Consider the following 27,425-nt stretch of genomic DNA (forward strand, 5'->3'; position numbering starts at 1 on the left):
AAATATTAATTTCCACTGTTATTTAAGAAAGGAGACAGACACACTCGTGAGAGCTCGCGTTTCTACTCCAGCTATTTGAAGTTCCTTTTCCTTTTCAAGTTTATTTTTTTTATCATTAAGTCTATATAAAGCTCTAAATCATTACTATAGCCTTGCCTCAGCGAAGGAATCTTCAGCAATTTTTTTCCCCTATTTGCTTTTTTTTCTTATTTTTGACCAAGTGTAAAAATAGATTTTCATATTACTCTTCTTTTTTTCCGTTAACTCTCACCTCTCTTAGTTTTTCATATTTTTTTCCTCAAATTACTGACTAAAAATGGGTGAAACTGAATCAATGGGGAATAGTTAAATTATTTTAATCAATAGAACAAGGTTTTGGACTGATGATTCGGTAGAAACGCGAGTTTACATTATTTAGCTCACTTCAAGTATGAAATAATGCGAAAAGGGCTACTTTTCACCGTGGGATCCTGATGACAGTCAATCATTAAAGACATTTTCTATCTCTGTTTATCGAAAAAAGCTAGCATTTTTACTATGACAATTTCATCGGTTATAACACACAAATGACTAATTAGGCTAACACATTTTTAATCTGATCTAGATATATAATCCACTAATGATAACTCTGAGGATTACAACGGTGACACATCGAGGATTTCATATTTTAATTATTTATAATTATCTCGAGATTATTCACTAGTCAGTTTTAGGTTTTGAGATTCTACTACCGAAAATAATAACTAATGTCAGACGAAAAAAAAAAATTCTAAGAGAATTAGAATTTAGAGAGAAAAAATTTCCGCTTCACCCAGCCGGGAATCGAACCCGGGTCTCCCAGATACGCGCCGGGCACTCTTACCGACTAAGCTACCGGGAACCACAGAAATTCACTCTCAAATTCACCTCATACACCGCCTAACCTCCTTTAAGCATTAAAGAATTCTAAGAGATAAGTAACTGCTGGAATTTTGTTTTTCATCGAAAAATTTGAGAAAACATGTTCAAATCATCTGATTAATTTTTCAACATTGAGCAATCGTGAAAATTAAACCAACATATCATTTCGTGATATTTTCTAACAGTAAATTACTTCTACTTGATGTTCATTGATGATAACGATGACAAGATTTTGTTTTTCATTCTCATTATCTCTGATGTCTTTCAAAATTCATGTTCAAGTAATCAGGGAGAAAAATAAAAGGCATATTCATGATAATGCGATTGACAATCGCACATCTAAAAATCGCTCTTAGAAATCTCTGCTAACACATGTTCGTTATAAGTAGGCGTATCTTCCCGATAATTTTTATATTCTTAAGGTTAACTACGTAATTCCCCGTTCGACATTGTTTAATTTTCCTTCTCCCCATCGAATTGCTCAATTAGACGCTGAAGGACTGAGCGGTTCGTTGAGTGCCAATTGATTTCTATAAATAATCCTCTTCAACAATGGAAATATTTAACACGGGAAAATACACATACGATTACACAGACAGTAGACGACTACAAGCCACTGTCGCCATTATTTATTACTCTTTTTTTTATTCTTCATTATGCGGAAAAATGTTTTTCATTTTTCTCTTTTACTTTTTTCACATAGATTTTGACGAGGCACTGTTCAGTGTTCATACTAGAAACAATAACAATATTTAATTACTTTATTCATAATTACGAATACGACGGGGACAGGGGTTTTCCGGGAGGGTGTGTTTGTCGTGTCGATAGTGATCGTTTTGTTTAGAAAATAAATCTTCTCTCTTACCGTTATCAATGGAAGTTAGATTTTTATGGTTTCCATTGGGGGTAGATTTTCTTGGGGATTTAGACAGACGTATGGGATAATTTCGTAGAAAAAACTGGCGCTTTCTCTGAGGAATTCTATTAAGTTCTATTAGAGTTCTATAAGAATTCTGTTATCACTAAAAAATAGTATATTGTGCATCAAGGGCGGAAAGTCATGTTTTCCCGCCCGAGGTGCATATGCTATTTTTTAACACGCCTGCAAAGGAATAGTATATTTCTAACCTAGGAAGGGAAAATAAAGGATCCTCAGCCGCCAGTGCAATTACCAGCCGAGCCGAAGGCGAGGTTGGTAAGCACGCGGCTGAGGGTCCTTTATTTTACTTCCCGTGGTTAGAACGCGATTTTCCGTCTCGGCATAGGTGCAAAGTCCGAGTTCCCTCCCGCGAAGCGGGAGGGAAATGTAACTTTGCGCCCGCCAGGACGGAAAGTTCGTATTTTGCTCTTTGATGAGCGGGAGGAAAGTGAGTACTTTCCACCCGAGGGCGGGTGGGTGAGTGACTCACTTGAGCAAAGTGCGAACTTTCCGTGCAGGTGTGTGAAAAAATATGTTTTTGAAATGGTAATTCGCGTTTTCAAAAACGTAATTTACGATTTTCTCAAACGGGTAAATATTAGTATATTGTGCCCCTAGGGAGTAATAGTATATTTCTAACCTAGGGAGGGAAAATAAAGGATCCTCAGCCGCCTGCGAAGCGGGAGGGAACTCTGACTTTACGCCTACGCCGCGACGGAAAATCTCGTTCTAACCACGGGAGGTAAAATAAAGGACCCTCAGCCGCGTGCTTACCAACCTCGCCTTCGGCTCGGCTGGTAATTGCACTGGCGGCTGAGAATCCTTTATTTTCCCTCCCTAGGTTAGAAATATACTATTCTGACGAATGTGACGTTATAACCCGAGCCGAAGGAAAATACTTTTACTGCCATGTGGCACACGATATTTTATGCCTCGAGGACTGAAAACCGCGATTTAACCGAGCGAAGCGAGTTAAACCAACCGGGTTATATATATATATATATATATATATATATATACACATACCGGGTTATACATACACATACCGGGTTATATATATATATATATATATATATATATATACACATACCGGGTTATACATACACATACCGGGTTATATATATATATATATATATATATATATATACACATACCGGGTTATACATACACATACCGGGTTATATATATATATATATATATATATATATATACACATACCGGGTTATACATACACATACCGGGTTATATATATATATATATATATATATATATATATATATACATACACATACGATACAGTAGACAATATATAACTTATTCTGTCGGCATTTGCTCTATAAGAATTCTGGGCAATGACTGGTCCAAGTTTTTTTTTCTTGGATTCCATAAGAAACGAACAAAAAACCGCGGAAAAAACGTGGAAAATTGACGCCCAAGTGTTTCTGTAGAAAAATCTATCAACTTTTTTCTACCAAATATCTCTTAACAAGATGATACCATGTTGTATTTGCACAAATTCCTTTAGAGATGGCCCGAAAAACAAATAGAATTCTAATAAAACTTCAAGAGAATTCTTATAGAGTTCGAATGGAAATTCAATAAAATTTATTAGAGAAAGCGCGCGAGGTTTTTCTATGAAATTTTTTCATGTGTGCGGTACTTTCTTTTTTTTACTTAGCTATGACAGTTTCTAGGCAATTATAGATGAGTCGGAGGGTGAATTCTTGAGATTGATTTAGAATTTAATTACGGGGATTTAATGAAATTTCAATTATCAAGGGGAAACCCCGATGAAATTTGAAAGTCTCGGAATTTTGTAACCATGAATTTGAGGGTTCTTGTCGGTCGTTAAGAGTCGCAGAAAAATAAGAAGGACGCGAAGTTCGGAGAGTTCCAAGGTGGACAACACTTAAAAAGCGACCGAAGCCTTGAAAATCGCTCGAGTGACTGAATTTGTAATCAGCCCCACGAAAAAATATTTAAAAAATATATATCATTTGGGCTAACTTCGTCGATTTCTCAAAACGTATATAGAAAATATATAACACAAATATTTTATGTATATTTTATGGATAAACTGGTCCAATTATATATAGAGAATATATTATTTTCAATATATAGATTTTTCCGTGTGGGCGGGTGCGCTAAAAATTAAATTACACATAGTTCGTATGCATACGAATAAACTAGTGGGTGATTGCTCTCTTTTATAATTTGGTTTTGTCATTTTTGCAATAAATTAGAATCCCCAGGTACTCATGAATCTTATGTCTGAGCTGCGTTCTCTGCTTGAATCGATTGAAGTTTGAAAAATGTCAATATGTTGACTACTATACGAAGGGCAATTTTGTAGAAAAATTCTAGTGCTATATCCAAAAAAAAACAAGCTTGATTTTGAGGCTTGCGATCTCAAATTGATATTTTTTAATGTTTCAAATTGAGGGTTTCAGAACTCCCCTTTGGGAAAGATTCCAAATTGAGTTCCCAAAGTCTTAACATTTTGCCTTACTTTCAGAAAGGCAAAATGTAGATCACAAAATCTGAAATTGAGACTTTTGAAACTCTCAACTTGAGAATTTCGGGCTTCAAATTAAGACTTTTGAAAATTTTATTTTAAGACCATTGAAATCTTAAAATAAAGTATTATTTGTTTGGAGGCATAGAACACGAAGAAGGTGCAAGTTGGTGGCCAGGAGAAGATTCCCCTGTTGGTATTGGAAATTTAATTGAACAGCACGTTAATTTTCCTGTAATTATATTAAATTTTTGGAAAATCATATGACCAAATTAGGACGATATTACGATTCGACGGTCATATTTCAACGAAATAGATGGTCAAAATGTTCATTATGTGACCAATTAGTGACGATATAATCGACTGACCTTCAATAAAAAAACGTTGATGAGAAGTTATAGTCCTTTGATTTGATAAAATTTTCTGATCGCACTCCTCGATTATGACCGTTTTGTGACATAAATCTATGTAACCGTCATATTCCACTTAAATAGCGAAAGTAATGGGATATTACTCAAATTCAATATTTTTATGCCATTGGGCCCGAAAACCTTAATGGTCGCTTCGCTCGGTTAGGATCGCGGTTTCTCGGGTCTAGGGACGTAAATATACATTTTCATCACGCTGTGACGAAAAGCGAACTTTTAGGCACGCGGAGCGTGCCTAAAAATCCAATTTCCGCCACATTGTGATGAAAAATATTGTTCGTAACTCGTGAAATAGTATATTTCGATACGAGTGCGACAGAATTTTCACGAGTGTGAAGTTGTCGGCTCGAGGCGAAGCCGAGGGCTGCCAATCACACTCGTGAAAATTCCTGTCTCACATGTGTCGAACAATAGTTTTTGACAGTGATGTTACGTTCAGCGAGTGGCGAACTGTGCCTTTTTTCGTTTACTAGTAAACGAAAAGACTTTTCGTTTACGAGTAAACGAAAAGGCACTTTTCGACACGAGGTGAACGTAGCAGCAGTGTCAAAATAGTATATTTCAGCACGTGTGGGGCAATTTCGTCTTTAACGTGTGTGGGGTTTACAGCATGAGCCGAAGGCGAGTGATGTAACCACACATGTTAAGGACGAAATTTCCCAACAAGTACTGAACAAAATTTTATGTCACGAAGAAACCGGCTGAATTAGACACGAGACGCGAAGCGTCGAGTGTGTAATCCAGCCGGTTTCAGGCATGAGTGGCATAAAAATGTTTTTTAGCTCGTGGGATTATATCACTCGCCTTCGGCTCGAGATATAAACCTCCCACTCGCCAAAAAACACTTTTTTGCACTCGTTACGAAATATACTATTTTGACACTGCTGCTACATTCACCTCGTACCGGAAAGTGCCTTTTCGTTTACTCGTAAACGAAAAGTAAACGAAAAAGGCACAATTCGACCACTCGCTGAACGCAACATCTCTGTCAATAAATATTGTTCGACACAGGTGAGTCGGGAATTTTCAGATGGTGTGATTGGCAGCCCTCGGCTTCGCCTCGCGCCGAGGGCTGCCAATCACTTTACACTCAGGCAAATTACGTCTCATTTCTATCAAAATATACTATTTGATACTTTGTATACAGATAAACTATGCGTAAGCTCATTTCTAGATTGACCATCAATCGACACATCATTTTGACGATTTTCAAGGTTTCGGCCCCTTGCGCGAATTAAAACCCCTTGGAGTTTGCATTTTTCCACTTTTTCGAGGATCCTAACAAAGAGCGAGAACACTCAGCTTCATTGTGAAGAAATCCAGGGACTTTCAAATTTTACCGCAATCTCCCTTTAATTAGCCAGGGAGGGGGGATGAGGAGGAGATTGGAACATAATACATGAGGGCATTTGAAGAAAAATATCAAGATAATTTCATCCCCTCTTACTTAAATTGATTTATAATAATAGGCGGTGAAGAAATTGTTCAATTTTTAGGAAGTCGACTCGAAGACATCAAAGGAATGTTAACGAATAATATATTCGACCCGAGCAGAATTGAAACTTCATGGAATTTATCCATGGAAGAGTAACACATCGCGAAATACCGGAGGTTGATGACGCAATATGCAACATGTATGAAAGAATTCAAGAAAATAGCGCATTCCGTTGGAAATTCCATTGAAATTTCACAGGCTTCTCATCAAACTGGAAGCTTTCGAGAGAATGATGATAAATTCTGATGAATATTAATCTTGGTGATAATATTCATTTCAGCTATCAAAATAGACGGATTATGCATAAAGTCACAAAGTGTTGGCAAATTTATTTTGTTAAAAATGAAAAAGGCTATTATTATTGGAAATCCTTTTAGTTCACTGCCGGTTTCTACCGAATATTCAGGAGCCTCTTCCCGCGGTAGAAATACTCATAGATAACATGCGATTGAGAAAGATCAATAGATTTTGATTTTTCTAATCAATCCATTCGATCGACTATGACACAGAGCGCGCGTACACCTAGAGAAATTCTTTATTTGAAGTAAATAAATCGTTTATTTTTTATTGTAATAGAGGATTTTCTTGGAGTAAATAACTTTTTTCTTTCATGTTATTAAATATTTTCATTGAAATAAAAATAATTTTATTGATTTTCAAATCAATGAAATTGAAAAAAAATTTTTGACGAGAACTATCCATTTTCAAAAAATCATAACTCCCCTCAATTATCAATATTTTTCAATTTTTCAAAATTTTTGTTTAATCGCCATCTTTTCAAAAAAAAATCCCCGGCATGGACTTTATTGGCCTACTGATTTGGCGTGAATTTCCTCATAAATAATTCTAATAATAAGGTTCTACAAAATTCGGACGTATTTGACCGCGAAAACGAAACTGACTCCATCTTATAGATATTTGAATGCTGATTTTGAATTTCTTTTGAGAAATCTTTCTAGCCCTAGGTTTTGAGATAAAAAATGTTGAAATGCTGAAAAATGGATAAAATGAGCAATTTGAAAAATATGTAAAAAAATTAATTTGGTCGTAGTTTTTCCCAGAAAAAAACTATGAATTAATGAGAATGCGTTTTGTTTAGTGGATTCGATTTTATCCCAATTGGTTGAGTCAGAAAGAGTGAAAAAAATCCTGTAAAAGTCCCAATTTCATGATTTTTCTTGTGAAATCAAATGATCGGAAGCTCACACTTCGATGCACGCCAATTTCAAATCTATCTACATCTGTGTATTAACCTCGACTTAACTTAACATGAAGTTTGAAGATGCCTTTCCTGCAAGGTCACCGGTTAATTGCTCTTATGAGAAGTCACCCTCAATTGTGGAGAGGTTTAGTTGCTGAAATGAAGTTGGAAAATAAAGAGATTGACGCACAAGGTTAACACACATGTGTAGATAGATTTGAGATTGGTATGCGTGAAAGTGTGCGCAATCAACTTCCGATCACTTAGTTTTACAAGAAAAATCATGAAATTTGGACTTTTTCGAGATTTTTTTCACTCACTTCGACTCAACCAATTGGGATGAAACCAAATGCACTAACCAAATTGCATTTTCATTAATTCATTTTTTTTTCTGGGAAAACCTACGTCCAAATTCATTTCTTAATAAATTTTTTAAATTCCCCTTTTCAGTTATTTTTCAACACTTTCAACATTTTTTTTTCACGAAAACTAGACGTGCTAAAAAGATTTTCAAACAGAAATTTAAAATCAGCATCAAAATATCTATAAAATGGGGTCAGTCTCGTTTTTGAGGCCGGCGACGTCCAAATTTAGTCATAAGAGGAAATAATTACCGTGTAATTATTTCCTCTTTCTTGTCGTTCATACGAAATCTACATGAAAATCGCACAAAATTTTAAGTAAAAATCGGTAAAAAAAACTAATAGCATTTCCTAGAGAAAGCGCTAAACTTTTTCATTGAATCCATTCATGCCTGTAAATAAATATCCAAACGCGACAAGGGAATCCGACGACCAACGAGGTTCTCTCAAACTAAAAGTGGCAGCAGATCTGTGTTAATAATCTCCCAATAAATTTGAGTTTTAGGTGATATGTCAACGTTCAATGCTACAATACTCAATATACTTTTCATCTTATTTTTCCATTACGTTTTTTATTTAAATCAAAATCAAAATAATATAGAATTAATAAGTAAAGAGATCATTTCCTTGATGGATGATTGGTGTTGGGAATGACAGAACAGAAAATATGTGATGGATACAATGTTGTGCGTTAAATAAAAAAAAACAATCTATTAGTTCTTCATGATTGCTGAAAATAAGAGAAAAAGTTTACACAAATGGTAAAAATAAAACTGAAACGAAACAAAAAAAAATAGTAATCGATTCATATTAATTTCTTTCACATTATTTGTTCAATTCATATAAAAATTTCGATGTAATTATTCGAGTAAATGTTTGCTTTATCTTTGATGTATGTGTTCTCACACGTGTGGCATTCTTCTCATCAGTAATATTGTTCGCTACATAAATAGTACTTTCATTACTAAATTCTTTTGTCACAAAAATCGAAACAAAAAAATATATAGAGAGAGAAAGAGAGAAAAATATTTGAAACGAGATGCGTGAAAAATTCATCCTATCTATAGTCGAAATAAAATTTACTATCTATTCGAGGCTAACGAAGTTTATTATTCCTTCTATTACGAAAAAAATGAGTCATTCTGATGCATTATGATAATCGATTATATATATAATTTTCTCATAAAATTCCACGATTGATTATTGGAATTCGTGTTTGGCTCGTGTATTCATTCGTTTGATTTACAATTCGCATATAGTAAACGAAGAGAAGATTACATCGAAAAAAAAATCAAGATTACAATTTTTTTTCCATTTTTCCTTTCTTTTCTCTTTTCATACCTGACGAGGGATTTTCTTTCAATTTCGCTTAGACCTTGATGTCATCTCCTTTCTCATTATTTTTACCTCTACGATTTTTACCTCTTGAAACATGTGTTACATATTTACCTAAGTGCTAATGTGACATTAAATTCAGACGATTGAGAATGAATCGACGAATTGTCCACGCAAGAGGCAAAAATTTGGTAAAAATTGTGCATAGAAAATGTGTCAAGGCCCAAAGAAAAATGACATAAAAACAATGAAAAATAGCAATTGATTAGTCAATGGACAGACTTATCGTAATCAACTGCATTCTTCTCTATTATCCAATGTCTCACTTGAAACATTACCAGGATCACGCTGTAACATAGCTACTTGTGATGGTAATGATGGACGATTGGTCAATCTGTGCTGATACTGTCCATCTATAATACACGGTATCGTGATCTTATCCCAGGCGAAATTCTTCAAAGTGGCCATAATATGCTGATGCTGTATCATAAGGGCCTGATGTGGATGTAATGCTGCCGGTGTTTCTTGGGAATGAGGTGATGGGTGGGGATGAGATGTGAGCCACGTCACGCCTGGCTCTGCTCTGTGTCATTTGCCATTTACCTGGAGTGCTGCATTTATTTGAGCCCATAATTCTTTGTTACAGGCGGGAGATCTACAAGGAAAAATAACCAACATTATTGGTCAATTTTCATTCAATCTTCCTCTTGTCGTGCACTGAGAGAAAAACGAACAAGTTTTCAAACAAGTCTTGATGGGCTAACAAAATCGTTAATTGAAAATTACCAAAACAAGTGGATAATCGCATTTTCTGTATATGGGTGGAGTTTATGTTGCTAGCAAATTAGCAATATGCTTCCGAATGAATTCTCTATTTTTGAAATTTATTACTCTTATTTTTTATTGTTTTGAATAGTGACGCCCATGTGTTCATACAGCCCCTATATGAACCTCATATGAACCCATATCACTTTATAAAACCCCATCTGACCCTCATATTGCCACATATGACCTCCATATGACTCCCATATAACCCCATGCAAACCTCATATAACCCCGAAGAACTTTTATATGACCCTATATAACCGATATATGACCCCCATATGACCTAAAGCTTCATATTGCTACTATGCAACTTAATAAATAGTTATGCTATTTTCATCATCTTTGCACTTCATCGAGAAAGCATCAAAACAATCTTTTTGAGCCATGATTTCATTGATATGACTGATAATTTTTCCAGTTTATCATGAAAGAAATGAAAAAAAAATCTCACAAACTATATGCTGTAGCTCAACAGTGATAGATGCGATCCGCATCATATTCTGATAGAATCAAGAGGCTATCAATACAAATTTTTTAATCCATGATTTATTTTATTCTGATAACAATTCTTGGACTGAGCGTCGAAAAATCGGTTTTGGAAAAAATACCAATATTTCACAAACTCTACGAATACTTCAACTTTAATTGATGTCGATGAATAGAGCCTATTAACGTCTATATCCATGGAAAAATTCATGAAATTTCATCAAGCTCCTATAAAGAAAATGGCGAAAAAAAAATGAAAAAAATTACACATACACATACATACATACATACACTATCTAAAAATCGCATATTTAGACTTTTTAGACCATATTTAGTTACCCTGACATAAAAATTTGGAAACTTAATTTTGAACGATTACAAAGCTTCCATTCGGAAGTAAAAATAGGGGTGTGGGGAAAAATGAAACAGTCGAAAAACGAAAACAAGTAGAGGAATAGTACATTACATGCCCGAGCCTTAGAAAACAGATCATCCTTGTAATCGATGATTTTTACGATCTCGTAATTTTGCTTGGAAATGATGTAGAATGTCATGAAATGTGAAAATATCATGTTTTTAGAAAATGTATGTATGTCGGAATGTGTATGCTGATTTTTCGGAAATTTTTTATAAATCCCGACGAAAAAAAGACTAAAGTTTGAGCTAAAAATCTGAAATTTTGTCGGATACTTGGTATTACTTTGGAGCATTTGTGGGCGCAAGTTCAGCTTAATCGGCCCAGTAGTTTCCGAGATATAACAATTTCTAAAAAATCTTTTTTCGTCAATATCTCATAAACTACGTGACCGAATTGAAGTTTTTTGACGGAAAAGTATTCCTAACGATAATATCTATCGAATCAAATCAAAATATTGCTACGTAACTAGGGTCAGTTTAGTAATAATCGACATTTTTAATTTTTACTAGGAAATCGTTGTGGAAACGATAACTCACTGAAAATTCAAGATAGGAAGTTGAAATTTGGTAGGATTATAGCTCTTATGATACTACAGAACTGTATTGTTCACGAGCTGAATCGGATAAGTAGTTTAGAAGATATTCAACTTTTTATGAAAAACTGTTATGCTTAATATCTCCTAAATTACTGGGCCGATTTACTTTTTTTTTTCAAAATATTTGTCACGATATCTTCTATCAAGATCAATCAAAATATGTATGCCCGCCCACACAAAGTTTTCGAGATATCAGCGTTTTTCTAACTTTTTCATTTTAAAGTTAATGTGGTGTCCATGATACGGGTCAAGCTTGGTCTAGACATCTGAGATTCTGGGTACTACTTTGTATTATGAGCTCACAGTTATGTATAAAATTTTATGTCAATCGATTCAGTACATCCGGGCATAGAGCAATTTATCCAAAAATCTTGTTTAAAAAATTTTCTAAAAAATTACACATCGTCATTTTATCAATGATTTGCGTCTCTATACGACTTAAAAAGTCATGACAATAATTTATGGTATTTTGTATTTGATGGAATGTCATAGCTATGACAGAGGTAGAGTTCGGTACGGTCTTTTTTTTTCTAAGAAGTGTAAATTTTCTACTTTTTTTATTATCAAAAGTACGGTCATTAGTTGATCTTGTGTCGCTAAAAACATCGCACCACTCGCCCATATCCCCCCAATTTATACACTTGTAATGTAAGATGTTATTTCGGCCTTGTGACAAAAATAGCCATTTTCTCAATATCTCAAAAAGAAAGTAACTGAATTGGATTTTTTTTTTACGTCAAGATATTCATCATGATAATATGTATAAAATCAAATAAAAATATTGTTATGCCACTAAGAACAGTTTGGTAATAATCGGGATTATTCATTTTTATGAAGAAATCATCGTGCCAACGATGACTTTTCGAGAAAAAAGTAAGTTGAAATTTGGTGAAATTGTAGCTCTTATGACATTACAGGATGAAATTGTATTGCTCTGACAGAATCAGAGGTCGGTGTGGTTTACTCCCCTTACCAATATGAATAGCTTTCTGAGTAGTTATCACCTGCGAAATTGTACGAATCCATTCGGAAGCTTATTACCAATGGAATTGGTAGAAAAAAAAAAGTAAATGTCACATGGGTTCTGCCAAAAAGGCTTACAATCCTGCTTGTTTTTTCCCTAAATCGCATTCAGTGTCATCGTCCTGAAAATTAGTAATCAACTGTCCATGAAATTTAATATTTTTTCTAACAGTGAACAACGAAATAGTTGGCTCAAGAGGCGAATCATTCATACAAGACGGTGCCTTTTCAGGATAGAAAAATATCTTTCATACAATGAAGTTTATCAAGAAATATTTTGTCCCTAATATCTAATTCCCATAAGATCCCGTATTAAAATGCATTTTTTATAAAAATTCCTGATTTTCGCCCATTCTCCCAGGCCATCCGGGATTTTGCACAGGGGTTTTGAAAACATCAAAGAATATATAAAAGAAATCATCAATTTCTTGACTTTCTTTCGACCTCCCCGACTACATCATAAATACCTTAAACCCACAATCTCCACTAAAACCCCACCTTTTCATAGACTGCAGCCACTCCTTAAACTGCGTGTGTCCCTCCGGGGTGATATGGAAGGCCGCCCTAGCTGCGCAAACAACACTAGCAAACTCCTCATACTCCCCGGACATAAGATGATACAACTTATGATGAAGACACTGAATGTACATCTGCTGGCACTTGTGCACCAGCGGTGCCAGTACCGTAGACCTAAGATTCTGTATGAATAACGCTGGATTACTCCTTGAAAGATAGTTAGCGGCTTCCAACGCGACATCATGCAGTACAAACGGACTGACAATGCTCTGAACTGTGCACACGCACAGATGATGGAAGCACTGAGTCCCTAATCGTTTAGAGATCCTCAGCAGCCACTTGACGTCCTCCCCATAGGGTGGATTTCTGGCGTATTTGGCCTGGGGTCTGTCGTCATGCACCCGTCTACCTAGAGTGTCAAGTGCAAGCATGCCGACCCTCCAGGCAGCCACGAGTGCCCGCATTTGGTGAGGGCTCTGTCGATGTACCTGCGGCTGAGGCCTGACTGTGCTCATGATGGGCTGGGGCTGGACCATCTGAGGCATTCCATTGTGGCCACACTGATCAGGCTGGACATTAACAGGCATTGGTTGCTGCATTGTGAACATGTGGTGGGTGCCAGGGCCCGGATGGACATTGACAGTGGTCACAGTTGGCTGAGCATAGTACTGCTGAACCGATGGTGGCTGAGTGACAGGCGGTGGATGCCTGGGGTGCTGAGGGTGGCCAGGATGAGGGGGATGAGGGGATATTGCAGCGTGATACATCTGCATGTGAGGCGGAGGGGGCAGTGCTACCCTGTGAGGTGGCAGGGGACCACCGAAGGTGGGCATAGAGTGGAGAGGATGAACGAAACTGTAAGGTCCCACTGGATACGGTAATCCAACACCTGGGACCAGAGTAGTAATCGTGGGATGGGGTGGATAGGGTTGCGGTGGCTGGGCACTGGTGACAACAGCCTGGGGCTGAGGCATCATCTGACTGGCACTCAGGTCCACCTGTGGTGGCCCTGGCTCCACTAGCAGTCCTCCATTGGGGTCCAACTGGAGATTCTCGTGGGGAATCTCGTCCTGCTGCTCTCCACCTGGTGTGTGCCTCAGGTACAGCTCGTACCAGTATTTCGCTACTTGGAAGAGAACTTCTGGGTACACCCCACCGCCTTTAGCTGTATTTTCAACGGTTATGCAGGCCTTCTCCAGCATGACCTCACTTTGCTCTTTGCACTGGAGGATTGCTCGTTGGATCTCGTTGGGGTTGAGGGCGTGGGCGTGGGGCAGACAGGAGAGTGCTAGCTCTGCTGCTGCTCGCACCATGTTGGGGTCACTGCCTCGTGAGGATTTGTCAGCAATGCTGACTGCCTCTGGTGGCGTCAGGTGGCCCTCCCAACTGTCGATCAAGAACCATATGGCTGGGGCACCTATCTCCATCGCTTGGCCTGTTATCCAGGACACGTGGGAGGAATATGTTCTGCTCAGCCAATTTGGGCTTACGCAGTTGTGAAGTCCCAGCGCGTAGAGACCTATCTGGAAGGCACACATGTGGAGGGCTCTGTGGGGTCCATGGTGATTCTGGCTGGTTGATGCCTGGGTGAAGAGGGATGTCGAGGAGGTACCACCTGCCTTCAGTAAAACAGTCTTCGCTAGTTCACACATAAAGTGCGCACCAGCCTCTGAGGGTTGATTTGGTATCGATGGGTACACCTTCTTGCTTTTGTACCTGGAATGGAGGAAATTGTTTATTAAAATGGGCGAGCCAGGTTCAGGTAACAGTTGGAGTGTAATTTCATTCCGCTCTTGCCTGCCTAACCTCGTTTCCTTTGTTCGGGTTGACAGGGGGGGTTGGGCTGGCTGAGGCTGCACTGTCAGTGCACTCATACCAGTTTCGAGCTCGGCACTTGTACTACTGTGGGGGCGTGAACTTGTGCCGGCTAGGTTGTCTGACATTGTTGCGTCGTTCGATGATAGGGGTGAGGAGCACGCTTTTGCTCGTCTGAATACGGCCAACTGTAATTTGAGAAGAAAACATTGGATAGATAACATTAAGGTTTTTCATTAATTACATCTGATTTTTTTTCCAAAATTTATCTCTTTCAAATGTCAAAGGCAGTTAAGGGGGGGCCCCGGTGAAATTTGAAAGTCTTCGGTGGATCTGGGGACATATTGAGCGACTTTACTTATATGATGGGATATGTTAAAAAGTTGGAACTTCCCGGACCCAATCTGTTTTGTCCCGTACTGCCACGGAAAACGTAGTTTTTCGTGTTTCCACCTGTAAAACTTTCCTCGTTTCCCAACTTTGAGCCGATTTGATTTTTTTTTTAATGCTCGTGAGACTCCAAAGAACAAAGTTAAGCTTTCGTGTCACAATCGATTATATAGATCATGAAAAAATCGAAAAAAAAGAAACTTTTTAACATATTCTATCATATAACTAAAGTCGCTCAATAAGTCCCTAGATCCACCGAAGACTTTCAAATTTCACAGGGGTCCCCCCTTAAGTTGTTTTGAGTGTAGATCACCGGGGGGTGAAACGGAAGGGAAGTCTTATTGTTCTCGAGCCCCGATTCAATCGCTGAGCACGAAATTTTCCAATTTTCAAGTAACTATTTAAGGGTGTATTTGAACATTTTTTGAATACTGATTTTAGTTATCAGATTGATTGATTTTTTTCTCATTACCTACGGGTATCAAATAAATTTTATTGGATGTTTTTCTAATTATTGAAATCATATTAAAATGCATGTCGAGTTGGTAGACTTGTCGAGTGTTTTCTCTCTCTCAGTTCCATGGTCCAACCCATACCTGTCCCATGATGCTCACTGACATTCGAATCACGCGCCTGCGCGTGAGGGCGTAATTGCCCCGAAACTCATAATTTTTTGAATCATTTGTTCAAATAACTTTGTTATGAAATAAGAAAAAAATCTGAAACTTCTACGTGTTCTCAAGAAAGATTTGATTTATCACCCACTAGTTTTTCCTCAATAGTTCATTATTTTTTTGGGTGCCATGGAAATTTCCCTAATTGAGAACGGGGTAACCTCGGAGGTTATAGCTGGAGGGGTTACAAAAACATCCAAATTTCATTATTTTTTTTCTTGAGACTGAGATCGGAAAAAAATGTGCAAAAATTCTCAATGATGCAGTATACTCAGATATTTCTCCCATGAATTTTTCAAATTTTTTTCATTACTTGGACTTTTTACACGAAACACCTTAATAGTACACACATGGAAAAATTTGATAGAAAAACCTAGTGAATTCACTAGACAATTTTATTGGATTTCTATTACTTTTTGGTGGATTCTATTGGAATGTTCAATAAAAAATATTTTATAGAAAAAGTCAATAGAATTCGATTTTCTATACACTGACAGAAAAAAATATTACGTTTGACAAAGAAGGTTTACTTGATATAAGAAAATATTCTCTTGTCAATTTTAAAAATCTGAAATCTTCTGACAAATAATTTCGTTTTCAGACTGAGAGAATAGTATATTAGACCACAAGGGCATAAATTTCGTTTTGACGAATGTGAAGTTTACAGGCTGAGCCGAAGGCGAGATCTGTACTCACATTCGTTGAAAACGAAATTTATGCCCTTATGGTCTATAAAAGTTTTCCAACAGGATGAAATTCTTTTGTTCTGAAAGAATATTTAGACGTTCTCAAGGCTAGAAATGATGTTCTTCCCAGTAGTTTGCGTTATATCTAGAATTTTTTCTTCATCAGGAGTTTGAATACATAAAATTTTCCCTACATTATCCCTCGAGGGATATCATGGAAAAGACGTTGAACTTATCGATATGCCATTCAACTCTAACAACAAGTACAATAGACTAATAAATTTTCTGAATTTTCAAATGCGGTTCAACTTATACAAGTTTAATGTTACCAAAACCATTAATTTTCACAGATCGGCATCAATCATTATTTTTGTGTAATATTATGAGATGTTGCACATATGAAAAAATTCAATGAAAAAACTTAGCGAGTTCGCTAGAAAATTCTATTGGAATTCTCTAGAAATTCTATTGTGATACTGTTAAAATTCTATTTGTTTTTTGCGCTGATTCTATGATGATATTTGATATTTGATAAGAAAAAACCAATAGATTTCGATTTTTCTACATGAATATTCTCTAGGATTTTTTTCTGTAAGAACGCTTGGGCATGAATTTTCTGGCAAATTTGTTAAGATTTTCTACTAAATTTTTTCATACGTATGCACCTTACAATAATTAAGGTTTACTTTTTATTTTTATTTTTAACGGAATTCGTCGCAAGAGACTTGCGACTGGCCATCGCCCGAGGGCCTTCAGTCTGGTATTTACAAGTTACATATCGCGTGTCTAAAAGCAAAAGGTCATAAACGCCAAAAAGCTACTTTCCGAATTTCTTAAAGTGAGAAGGTCGTATCTCCACTTATTCTTTCTACAATTCTGCGTGAAAATACTGGAGAAACGTATTATAATACCTACATTTTCAGATTGACGATGAGCTGCATATGCGACCTTTTGCCTTTAACTTATGTCACCAGAAATGAAAAATTCCTTAAAAGCAAAAGGTCGTAATGGCAAAATTTTCCAGTTTTTTTTTAACCATGTACGTCCTTTTGCCTATAATTTCTATCCTTAGAAATCGAGACTGACCTAAAAGTAAAAGGTCGTAAAGACAAAATTTGGGATTTTTTAATTTCCAGTTCCGTGGACAAGTTATACCTTCAATATTCCAGTTGATGTCACTTGAAGTCATCGCTGTCTTTGATTATGGTCAAATAATTATATCGGCAACTTAATAACATTATTTGTGTGAACAGCGGATCTCAATTTTTAATCCAGATTCGTACATTTCGGACTGGATCATAATTTCTACCGTGGGCTATTAATGCTGTATCGTCAACGAATTGAACGAGGTATTTGTTGGGGTTGTAGGTTTACTTATCTTCACCGAAATTTGAAAAATAATAAAATAATTGATAACTTCCATTTTCAGTTGACTATGAATTAAGTAATCGACAATATGTAATTGTCAATCAACTATTGAATAAATAATTCCAAATTTCATAAAAGGATTTTTCGATTAGCCAAATAATCATCTTCTGAACTCAATTACTGATTGATAAATTCATTCGGCATTCGAATATTTATTACAGTATTTATTTATTGATGACTAATCGAATAATTTAAAAATTGTTGAGTAATATGAACCATTTGACTAATTCAAAATTCAACTTTATTAAAAATGATGATTGATGATTGTACCGATGTCCTTCAATTTTTCCATAATCAACAAGAAAATAAATTCCATAAATTACTCACCTGGCTCGTAGTTGGAGGATTAGAGCTATAATAGCTACTAACAATTGGTGATTTAATCAACTGATGGACCTCTCGATCCAGCAATTTATCCATTATCTTGGCTAATTTTGTTGGTTCGTCCTTGTAATGAACCAGAAGAGTGATCGCCAGATCTCCCCTGTAAAAGCCCCAAATAAATCAACACCCGACTCACAAGATTTAATCAAAAACAACTAAACAACCACAAAAATAATCCACACGAGATTACCCCTCCCCCTCCCCCCGCCAACCATTCCCCCAGACGTTGGTAAATACCTCTGTCTCCTAGTGCCCTCGCAAAGTAAAGGATGATCCGCCTCGCTGACATTAGCCTTTAATCCTAGTGCAGCAACAGCAGCGTCAAATCCAAGGTTCTCGTCATTATCATTCGTCAGGACAGACCAGTCGCCCTTTAATCTGGGTGTATTGAAAGCATCAAATATCAAGCTGGCGAGCATTATGGGTAGGAGTGCATGTCCCCGAGACCTGAGCACTCCATCTCTGAGTTGTTCTGCCCTCTGGCGAAGCATTGAGAGCTCAGCAGGACCTAGTGGAATTCTCTTGAGCAGTCCAACGAGTTCGCTCTCCTGATGCGCGAGCTTAACCTCCAGTGGTTTAGTACTGGCTGGAGGTCTGGCCATCTCCAGTCCAAAGAGACCCACCCTGAACGCTAGATTATGATGCTCAGGATTCTCAGCTAGAACTGTGCAGAGAAAACCGCATTTGGCCAGAGTGGCTGAAGCCAAACAAGTCAGCTGATGAGAGGCAGGATTAACCGGTTGTTTCTTTCTCTTAGATTTCACGGGAACAGGTGGCACTTCAACCATTAAATCAGGTGGATGAGACAAAAGTTCTTCCGCTAACTGCACCCCGAGGATGCAAGCCTCCCTCGTGTGGCCGTGAGCGTAAAGTCCCTCTGCCCTTGCAAACAAGACATCCCACGGATCCTCTGTCTGCTTGAGATTACCAAGGACTGCACTGGCGTTCGCACTCCCCTGGTTCTCAGCTTTAGACTCTTTTCCATCAGTCGCGTTGATGCTGGCAGCCGCCTTCGGGTCGTAGTAATAGAAATTGTACTCATCCCCTGATGGGCTGTCTGAGCTGGACGATGACGATTCGTCTTTCGAGGGCCGCCTGGATGGATCCTTCGTGTCTTTCGATGTAGACGCTTTCGGTAGAGTGTTGGAAGTACTCGGTACACCTTCAATATTATTACTACTATCACTACTATCACTGAACGAGGCGTTTGAGCGATGCTTATCTGAATCTTGAGCGTTTTTCAAACTTGAATTGCTGTTGGACGATAGATCACTTCCACCACCTTCCTGTGAGTCAGTGTCACCGCAGTTATTCAGTTCACCATAGCCTCGTCGCACTAGAACAACTGGTGGTGGTAGTGGGAACATGTCGCCGTCGTTTTCACAGAAGCCTTCGGAGCTCACACTCGATCGATTTCCATCGCGTCCACCACTAGCGTTATTGGCACCGCTGCTTGGTCCCGGCGCATTGTTAGGATTTCTTGAGGAGAAACCGGGAAATTCTCGGGAGTTTAGGCACTTTCTGTCCATGTAACTGAATTCCACGAGTCCCATGTGAGGACGCCTGCTGTGATGATGAGAATTTGGAACTTGACAGTTGAGAACAGCAGCCGAGGAGTTGACCTGATTGACCTCTGTTCGGCTGTCGCCAGCGTGACGGAAGCAGGTGAACGGACAGTGGTACATGGGATTGCTACCAGCTGTGTACGTAATGCCGGGAAGGGTGTACTCATCCCAGTCCAGATAACAAGCCTCCAAGGCCGGCTTGAACCCAGTAAAGACATCGATATCGGTCTTCAAGGAGTCTTTCTGCGCACCTCCATGATTTCTGTTCTGGGTATTGTGGCTCACTGAACTCCCTCGGCTCTTCGTCACCTTGTCAACAACCTTCATGTGCCACGCTGTGAACTGTCCGTGAAGCATTTCACGTTCAGAAGGCGATAACCCAGGGTTCAAAGCTGCCAGTCTCCACAGGACGACGATCTCGTCGCACAGAGAGGAGCAGGCGTGTTGAGAAGCATGGGCATTGCTGTTCATGCTGCCGTGTTTGCCACCGCCATGGCCTGTGCCATTGAGAAGTGCCACTTTGGTGTTGAACCACCACACCAAGAACTGCTCACAAGCCATGCACTCCTCAGTGATAATCTCCAGTAATGGTATCGCATTGCGATCAGTGCGCTTGAACATCTCGCGAACAATCGAAAGAAGGTTCCACATGCCCTCGGGCTCGCGACCGCGTAAAGGACGAAGGAGGGAGGACCATTCGGTGGCCGCGGGTGGAGCTGTCGTGCTGAGGTAATTCACGTCGCTGAAGACGATGGGCGCGGGGACACAGAATTTTATGAGGATTCGTTTGATGTTACCGTGAAGGGTTTTTTCGTCAAGGTACCAGGAGGTCTGGTCGTGAGCCGAGGCACCTGCGGTGGGATCTGGCGCACCGCAGTAGCTGTTGATGGCGCTCGGCTGAGCAGACAGTAATTCGTCAAGAAGACGTTGTGCCGTTGGTAAAATCTGCTGTGGCAGTTCGCTGATGAGATACTGCGCGAATTTTTGGAGTTGTTCGCGGTGGAGACGCGAAAGAGACTCGCTCACCGGCGCCCGTAGGCAGACCTGGGTGGGCATGTGAATTCGGTGGAGACATACTGCCACTACGTGTGAACACCAATAAGCGGTTGATGGACACGTGCAGTTACACGAGATTATGCGACGACGATCGAAGGTTACCGCGACTTTACACTGGGTGCGATCACCCCCGGTCCCGGAAAAACCCTGGACATTGACACTCGCGCTCAAGTGAAACCCGATCTGTAAAGGTTCTTTGACACTTCGACCGCGAAAGAGGTGTTCCCCCCGTTGAAACTCGTCGGCACTTCCGTTTGCTAAGCACGAGTAGAGTCTGATGTCCTCTTCGTTGTCGGGAAAACTCCAGAAGGCTATCCTGAGTTGGAGTTGCTCGGGAACTGGGGGGTAGACGTGCTCGACGAGCTCGAAGGGAATGTGAGATGCCACGCAGCGGGCAGACAGCTCGCATAGCGTTGGCACTTGTTGGCCTTCTGAAACAAAGGAACTTATTAGCTATTTAGATCAACATCGGTACCTTTAACGATCAAAGAGTAAAGAGAATCTCCTGATGAGGACTTTCCTGGAAGTCGAAACGTTGGGACAATTTAGACTTTAAGAGATTTCTTCACGTGATTAATTTATATTAAAATTGCTGAGGACCGCTGAGGCCATAAGTTACAACATCAAAAAATCATGAAATACATGAACGGTCAAAAAAATCTTGCTGGAACTTATTAGCTTTCAAGTTACTGAACGACCGAAAGCAGTGGCTCTGTGTTTGTGAAAAAGATACAGAAGACACTCTTTAAGACCAAAAAGCAACGGGATTGCCAGATTTCCTGGCCAATTTCTGGTCGCTAACAAATATATCCGACCACAGAGTCCTTAAAAATTTATTCGTAACATTATTTGATCATTTAGTGCTAACTACAACATTCCAGTCTTCCGAAAACAAAGGAACTTATCAGTTTTCAAGGATATTTGCTGAACGATCGAAGTCAGAGGCTGCGTGGTTAGTAGAAAGATACAGAAGTCACTTTTAGAGATAATACCGAAAAATACTGGTGGCTTGACAAAGCCTTAAGTGTTTCATACTTTATACTCTTATATATATTTGTAAATAACCAGCAGTTGAGTATTTATGTACAAATTGAAGTCCAAAAAGCAACGGGATCACCAGTGTTACTGGCCAATTTGCGGTGCTTAACAAAAACACCTGATCGCAGAGTTTTTAGAAAATTATTCATAACGTTATTTGATCATTTTAGTGCTAACTACAACATTCCAGTCTTCTGAAAGCAAAGGAACTTATGAGTTTTCAAAGATAGTTACTGAATGACCGAAGGCAGTAGCTAAGTGGTTACCAACAAGATGTAGAAGATACTCTTAGAGATAACATAAAAAAATACTGGTGGCTTGACAAAGGCTAAAGAGTCTGATACTTTATACTCTTATATATATATTTGTAAATAACTAGAAGTTGAGTATTTATATACAGATTTAAGGCCAAAAAGCAGCGGGATCCCTAGTTTCACTGACCAATTTATTGTGCCTAATAAATCCAGCGGACCACAGAGTCCCTAAACAATTATTCATAATGTTATTTAAACGTTTCAGTGCTAGTCACAACATTTCAGTCTTCCTACTCATAGTGCAACAGCATTTATATAGGAACTAACTTTAACTCCAAGAATTATTCTTCGTCTTTCCACTTTGGTTGTCGATGTGGAAAAAACGTTGCCTGTACGACCAACTGTACTTCATCTTATGGTCAATGAATCAATGAAACATTCTATAAAAAAATGGCGGTATAGTTAGAGTTTGGGGGTTGGCATTCGGGAAAATCGAGTCCAATTTCCATCTGGGGAAACAAAATTTGTAATGCCGTAACTCTTACAGTTTCATTGTCCGAGCGGGAGGAGTCTTGCAAAAGACGGCTGTACCTGGTCAAGTTTTTACTTTAATTGAGCTTTTCTTTTATTCCTTTTCCGTTTCTCTAATCCCATTGGAGGGATAGGAAAGAAAAAATCCTAAAAACCCAAAAGGGTGTTGAGAGAAAAAATTATAATTCCTGAACGTCATCCATCACCATGACGATCGGCGAATAAGGAGTTAGGGGATCATTCTGGTTTATCTTATCTCTTCAGTTGAGAAAAGTGAAAGACAAATAGAGAATGAGTCGACTACTCATACACTCTCAAAACACGTACATGTGTCTTCCGGGAATTATTCGAACGGTGCAAACTACTCAGCGACGAAACGTTAATTACTATGAGTTAGTGGCCATCAGGAAAATACGAAAGGAGCGTTTGTTCACTGTCTGGTTGGAGCTTTTAATGGCTCACCAAGTGCAATGAGTAAAGGGGAGTACGAGAATGTGCATTAGAAGTGAAAAGAGGGGAAAAAATATTGTTCAAGAGGGAGAGAGATGGTAGAGGATAACCGCCGATGGCTAAAGCCAGGGTCGATATTTACCAACCCATATAATTCTCTTTGCCCTTTTTCCAATTTAAACATGAATTTAATCTGTATGTACTCGGTCTTTTGTGTCACATCTCAATAGGAAATGAATTTACTTCCCGAATCTTCTTGTCCCCATGAACAAACATCAAGATGCTAGACCATTATAAAAATACTGCTTGCCACGAAATTGCAAAGCTCCTCCCGAGGCAATAGCATTAGTTCATGTAATACTCGAAGTACAAAATATAAAGCTTTATGCGATGGCTATAAAAGGGTAGGGTTCAGACCGGAGAAAGGCAGCATCAAATAATGTTATATTTTACGAGACTCTTAAACCACGAGAATCTATCCCCCGTATTTTCCCGAACCATTAAAGTTATTGTCCATCCAGAAACGTTATCTCATTTTTAATATCTATTAAAACATGTCGATGACATATGACAAATTGAATTGACCGTAGCGATCTGGGCGCTCGCATCAGTACTCTAAACATTATTTTTCCAATTTGACGGCGCTATGCAAATCCCAAAGGGAAATAAAAACAAGACGAGTATTTTGCGAATAAAAAATAATCGGACCAGTAGTCTGGGAGATATTGAGCAAAACAGTTTTTCACAGAACGTTGAATATCTAAGCCACTTCCTCGATTTTGGATACCCACAATCCCATCCTGTAATACCATAAAAGCTACAATCTCACCAAATTCCCACATCCTATCTGTTTCTGGGAGTTATCGTGCACAGAACGATTTCCTCATAAAAACGAAAAATTCCGATTATTACCAAACTGTCCCTAGTTACATAGCAATATAGTAATTTGATTTGATAGATATTGTTACAAGGAATATTTTGACGTCAAAAAAATTCAATTCAGTCGCGTACAAAGATCACGTACCCAGTTCGTTCACCGATTACGGAATCGACTCAGAAAATTTAAGTGACGGTTCGTAATTTTTTCCCTGACAGTTCCGTAAAATTTCCCACAACCACAGTGCGCTCCGGAATTACGGAAATGATATGTAATTTTTATTGAATATTTCTCTCCATGTATTTTTCGAGATATTGAGGAAAAAAGATTTTTGAGAAATTGCTGTTTCTCGGAAACTACTTGGCCGATTGAACTGAAATTGCGCCCAGAAGTGCTCCAAAGTAATACCAATTATGTCACGGAATTTCAGATTTTTAGCTTCAATTTTAGTCCTCTTTCTGTGAAGATTTATAAAAATTTTCCAAAAAATTCGCACATACATTTTCTAAAAACATCATATCTGCACGTTTCATGACATTCTACGTCATTTCCAAAGTAAAATTAGAAGCAAAATTTGAATCATCAAAACTATTACAAAGTTTGCATTCGGAAGAAAAAGACCCTAAAAATAATCTTCATCCAGAATAAGAAAAAGTGTTGAAGTAAGTAAATGAAGGCGAGAAAATTGCTTAGCATCAGGGGTACAAAAAGATTGAAAAAAAAAAAAACGAGGCATTACGCAAATGAGGAGAGGAGGCTCGCAGTTGGTCGACAGTGAAGCTGGGATGAACGTAAACGAACAATACTAGCGGCAAATGAATGCGAGAATTTTGAGATAAAAAAAATAGCGGGAGGGAAAATGTGAGAGGGAATTGAATGGAGATGGTCATTACTGAAAAGCTTAACGATGCAGTTTCAGCAATAGAATTGATAGGATTGACGACAATACACAATTGAAAATTTCACAATCAGATTATAATGGAATGAAAAGGTTTTTTCCCCTTGTAAAATTCTCCGGAATTAATTTCTCCTCAAATCAATTCAAACAGTTGATTCATTCAATCACGAAAATCAATACATTTTTAGGGTAGCTAGTGCCTGTACCGCCCAATGGGTAATACCGCCCACCCGTATTTCTCAGGATTGACTGAGAAAAAAAAATTTTTCTTTCTTTATTATGCAAATATTTGATAACGACAAGTAATTTCAACCGAAATTTTCAATTTTCTACCGTGGAAACATCATTAAAAAAAATGAAAATCATTTCCTACCGAATCCTTGAAATATTTCGACCCCAGAATTCAAGATTTGTCAAATTTCCAGTTGGTCCATAATTGAATGCAGTGCGAAGTATATGTTCGTTGTACATTTCCACATCCATTGCGACCTTTTCGATTGCAGAAAAATATATTCATCTATTATTGGCTATTTTATCAGTCTCCGCGTTTGTGGGTAATTTCGCCCAGAGTTTGTGGGTATAATGCCGCTCAGGATTTCTATAGGGCTGCTAGACCCTGCAGCTAGAGGGCGATCGAGTGACAGCTTGATTGTTTGGGGTAGTCGGTGGCCACAGGAACATCGGGTAAATTCAGGATAATTTATTATTATTCACGTAAAATCGTTCTCAAAATGGAGCCAAAGAATGGAAAAGAAGGATGAAAATAAGAAAAATTATAACAGTTGGTCTGCATTACTCAAAAAAGTCATAAAAACAAGGTGGGCGGTATTGGACGCTTGCCGGGCGGTATTACCCTCAAAGTTCGATTCCCTCGCTCACTGGCCGATGGCAATTGAATTACATAATTAAATATGTTTAATGTAGCGAAGCTACTTTTATACTTATTTCACACCATTTCAATGTATGTTTTCGAGTTCGGCTCAGCAACTGAATTTCGTACCGTGACACGTGTCGCCGATATATCGCTGTCCTTGTCGTAAGACATCCTTGCGACGATTCGTAATAATTCGGACATCCTCGATCGGATGATCTAATACTGTTGTCGCGGGAGCTTCACTCTCGTTCCAGCTCTCATGGTGTAAACCAAAGTTACTTTCGCTGTGCATAAATTCAATTCGATATGTACGCTAATTCCGAGTGTTATAAATTACAAAACCCTTCTATCCTTCACCGAATCCCACATTTAATGTTAATAAAAAATCCGTTCCTCTTCACATCTTCGAGTAAAGACCTCGAAGAACCCATTCTAACCGTTTATGACTCCTTGTAGAGCGCGAGGCTGGAAAAAAAAGACTCATTTCCCTTAGGTGGGCGATACATACAACAGCTCCCCTATCATCGAAATCAACGATTACAAAGCTTCCCTTCGGAAGCAAAATCGAAATGGATTAAGGTTGAACGATTTGACTTGCAGCAATTCCATACTCTCTTCATATTGTTGAAATTCTCTGATAGAATAATTTCATTCAACTTCTTCATGAATCACATCTAGAACTCAATGAAAAATAAAAGTAAACATGCATAGTAGGGAGACCCGAAGAATGAATGGACGTCGTTGTGAGCCGCTCGAGTGTACATTTCCACACTGAATAACGTTAAATTTGTAACGCGTGTGTGGACAAGGCGTAAATCAATGGCCACCGCTTGTAAATCTTTGTGACTTGTGCTGATGCCTACAAGGTGCTATTTGTAATCATTGATGGTGTAACAATTAGCGATTGAACGAGTGAAGAATCGATGGTTCTGATAGTGAATGAGAACCCCGCCTTGCTCATTAACGACGAAATGCTAATTAACCAGGGTCTCATTTTTCCAAGTGGGGTTGGCTCGAGAGCCAAAAGGACAAGCTGAGTCATTCTCAAGCAATACAAATGCATTCGACATCAGGAAATGTGGCAAATTTTCTTCGAAACTCACCAATTAACTGCGGCACGACTAGCTCTGGCAGCTGTGCCAAGTGTCACTTTCTATCGAGTAGATTCGGGGGGAAATAATAGTTGAAAATTCAAAGGTTATTGAACTCCACATTGATTGAAACAAATAACTGATTCCTCAATGATTACTAATCTAAAAAGGATATGACTCATCGAATCGATTGTATGGAAAATGTCGAAAACATGAGGCTACGATTTCTGATTAGAGTAGGGGAGGGTGGGGCAAAACGGCCCCCCTTCAATTGTCAATAACTTGTGAATGACATTGTGAAAATTCCCAGTTTCAACTTCATTTTGAAGATAATTTTTCATTCTTCAACACGAGCTCTAACTCATCCCAATCGGATTATTGAATCGGAAAATATTG

General features: G+C 38.4%; 1 protein-coding gene across 2 annotated transcripts in view; it reads right to left on the reverse strand.

Annotated features, from left to right (window-relative positions):
• Positions 1-8,372: 8,372 nt before the first annotated feature.
• Positions 8,373-27,425, reverse strand: part of LOC107041612 (zinc finger SWIM domain-containing protein 8) — a 64,673-nt gene continuing 45,620 nt past the window's right edge. The window contains exons 2-6 of one of the 2 annotated variants that reach the window (XM_015262232.1): positions 18,633-21,444; positions 18,339-18,495; positions 14,816-15,021; positions 13,001-14,734; positions 8,373-9,810 (exon numbers count right to left, since the gene is read on the reverse strand). In XM_015262232.1, the coding sequence (XP_015117718.1) occupies positions 9,744-9,810; positions 13,001-14,734; positions 14,816-15,021; positions 18,339-18,495; positions 18,633-21,016 (4,548 nt within the window). In that variant the 5' untranslated portion in view covers positions 21,017-21,444 and the 3' untranslated portion in view covers positions 8,373-9,743. Of the gene's footprint in view, positions 9,811-13,000; positions 14,735-14,815; positions 15,022-18,338; positions 18,496-18,632; positions 21,448-27,425 lie in introns of both variants that reach the window. The other variant, XM_015262231.1, reaches the window with a different exon arrangement.

This window comes from Diachasma alloeum, unplaced genomic scaffold (assembly GCF_001412515.2).
Source record: "Diachasma alloeum isolate Michigan unplaced genomic scaffold, Dall2.0 Dall_scaffold_00369, whole genome shotgun sequence".
Classification (NCBI taxonomy): Eukaryota; Metazoa; Arthropoda; class Insecta; order Hymenoptera; family Braconidae; genus Diachasma; species Diachasma alloeum.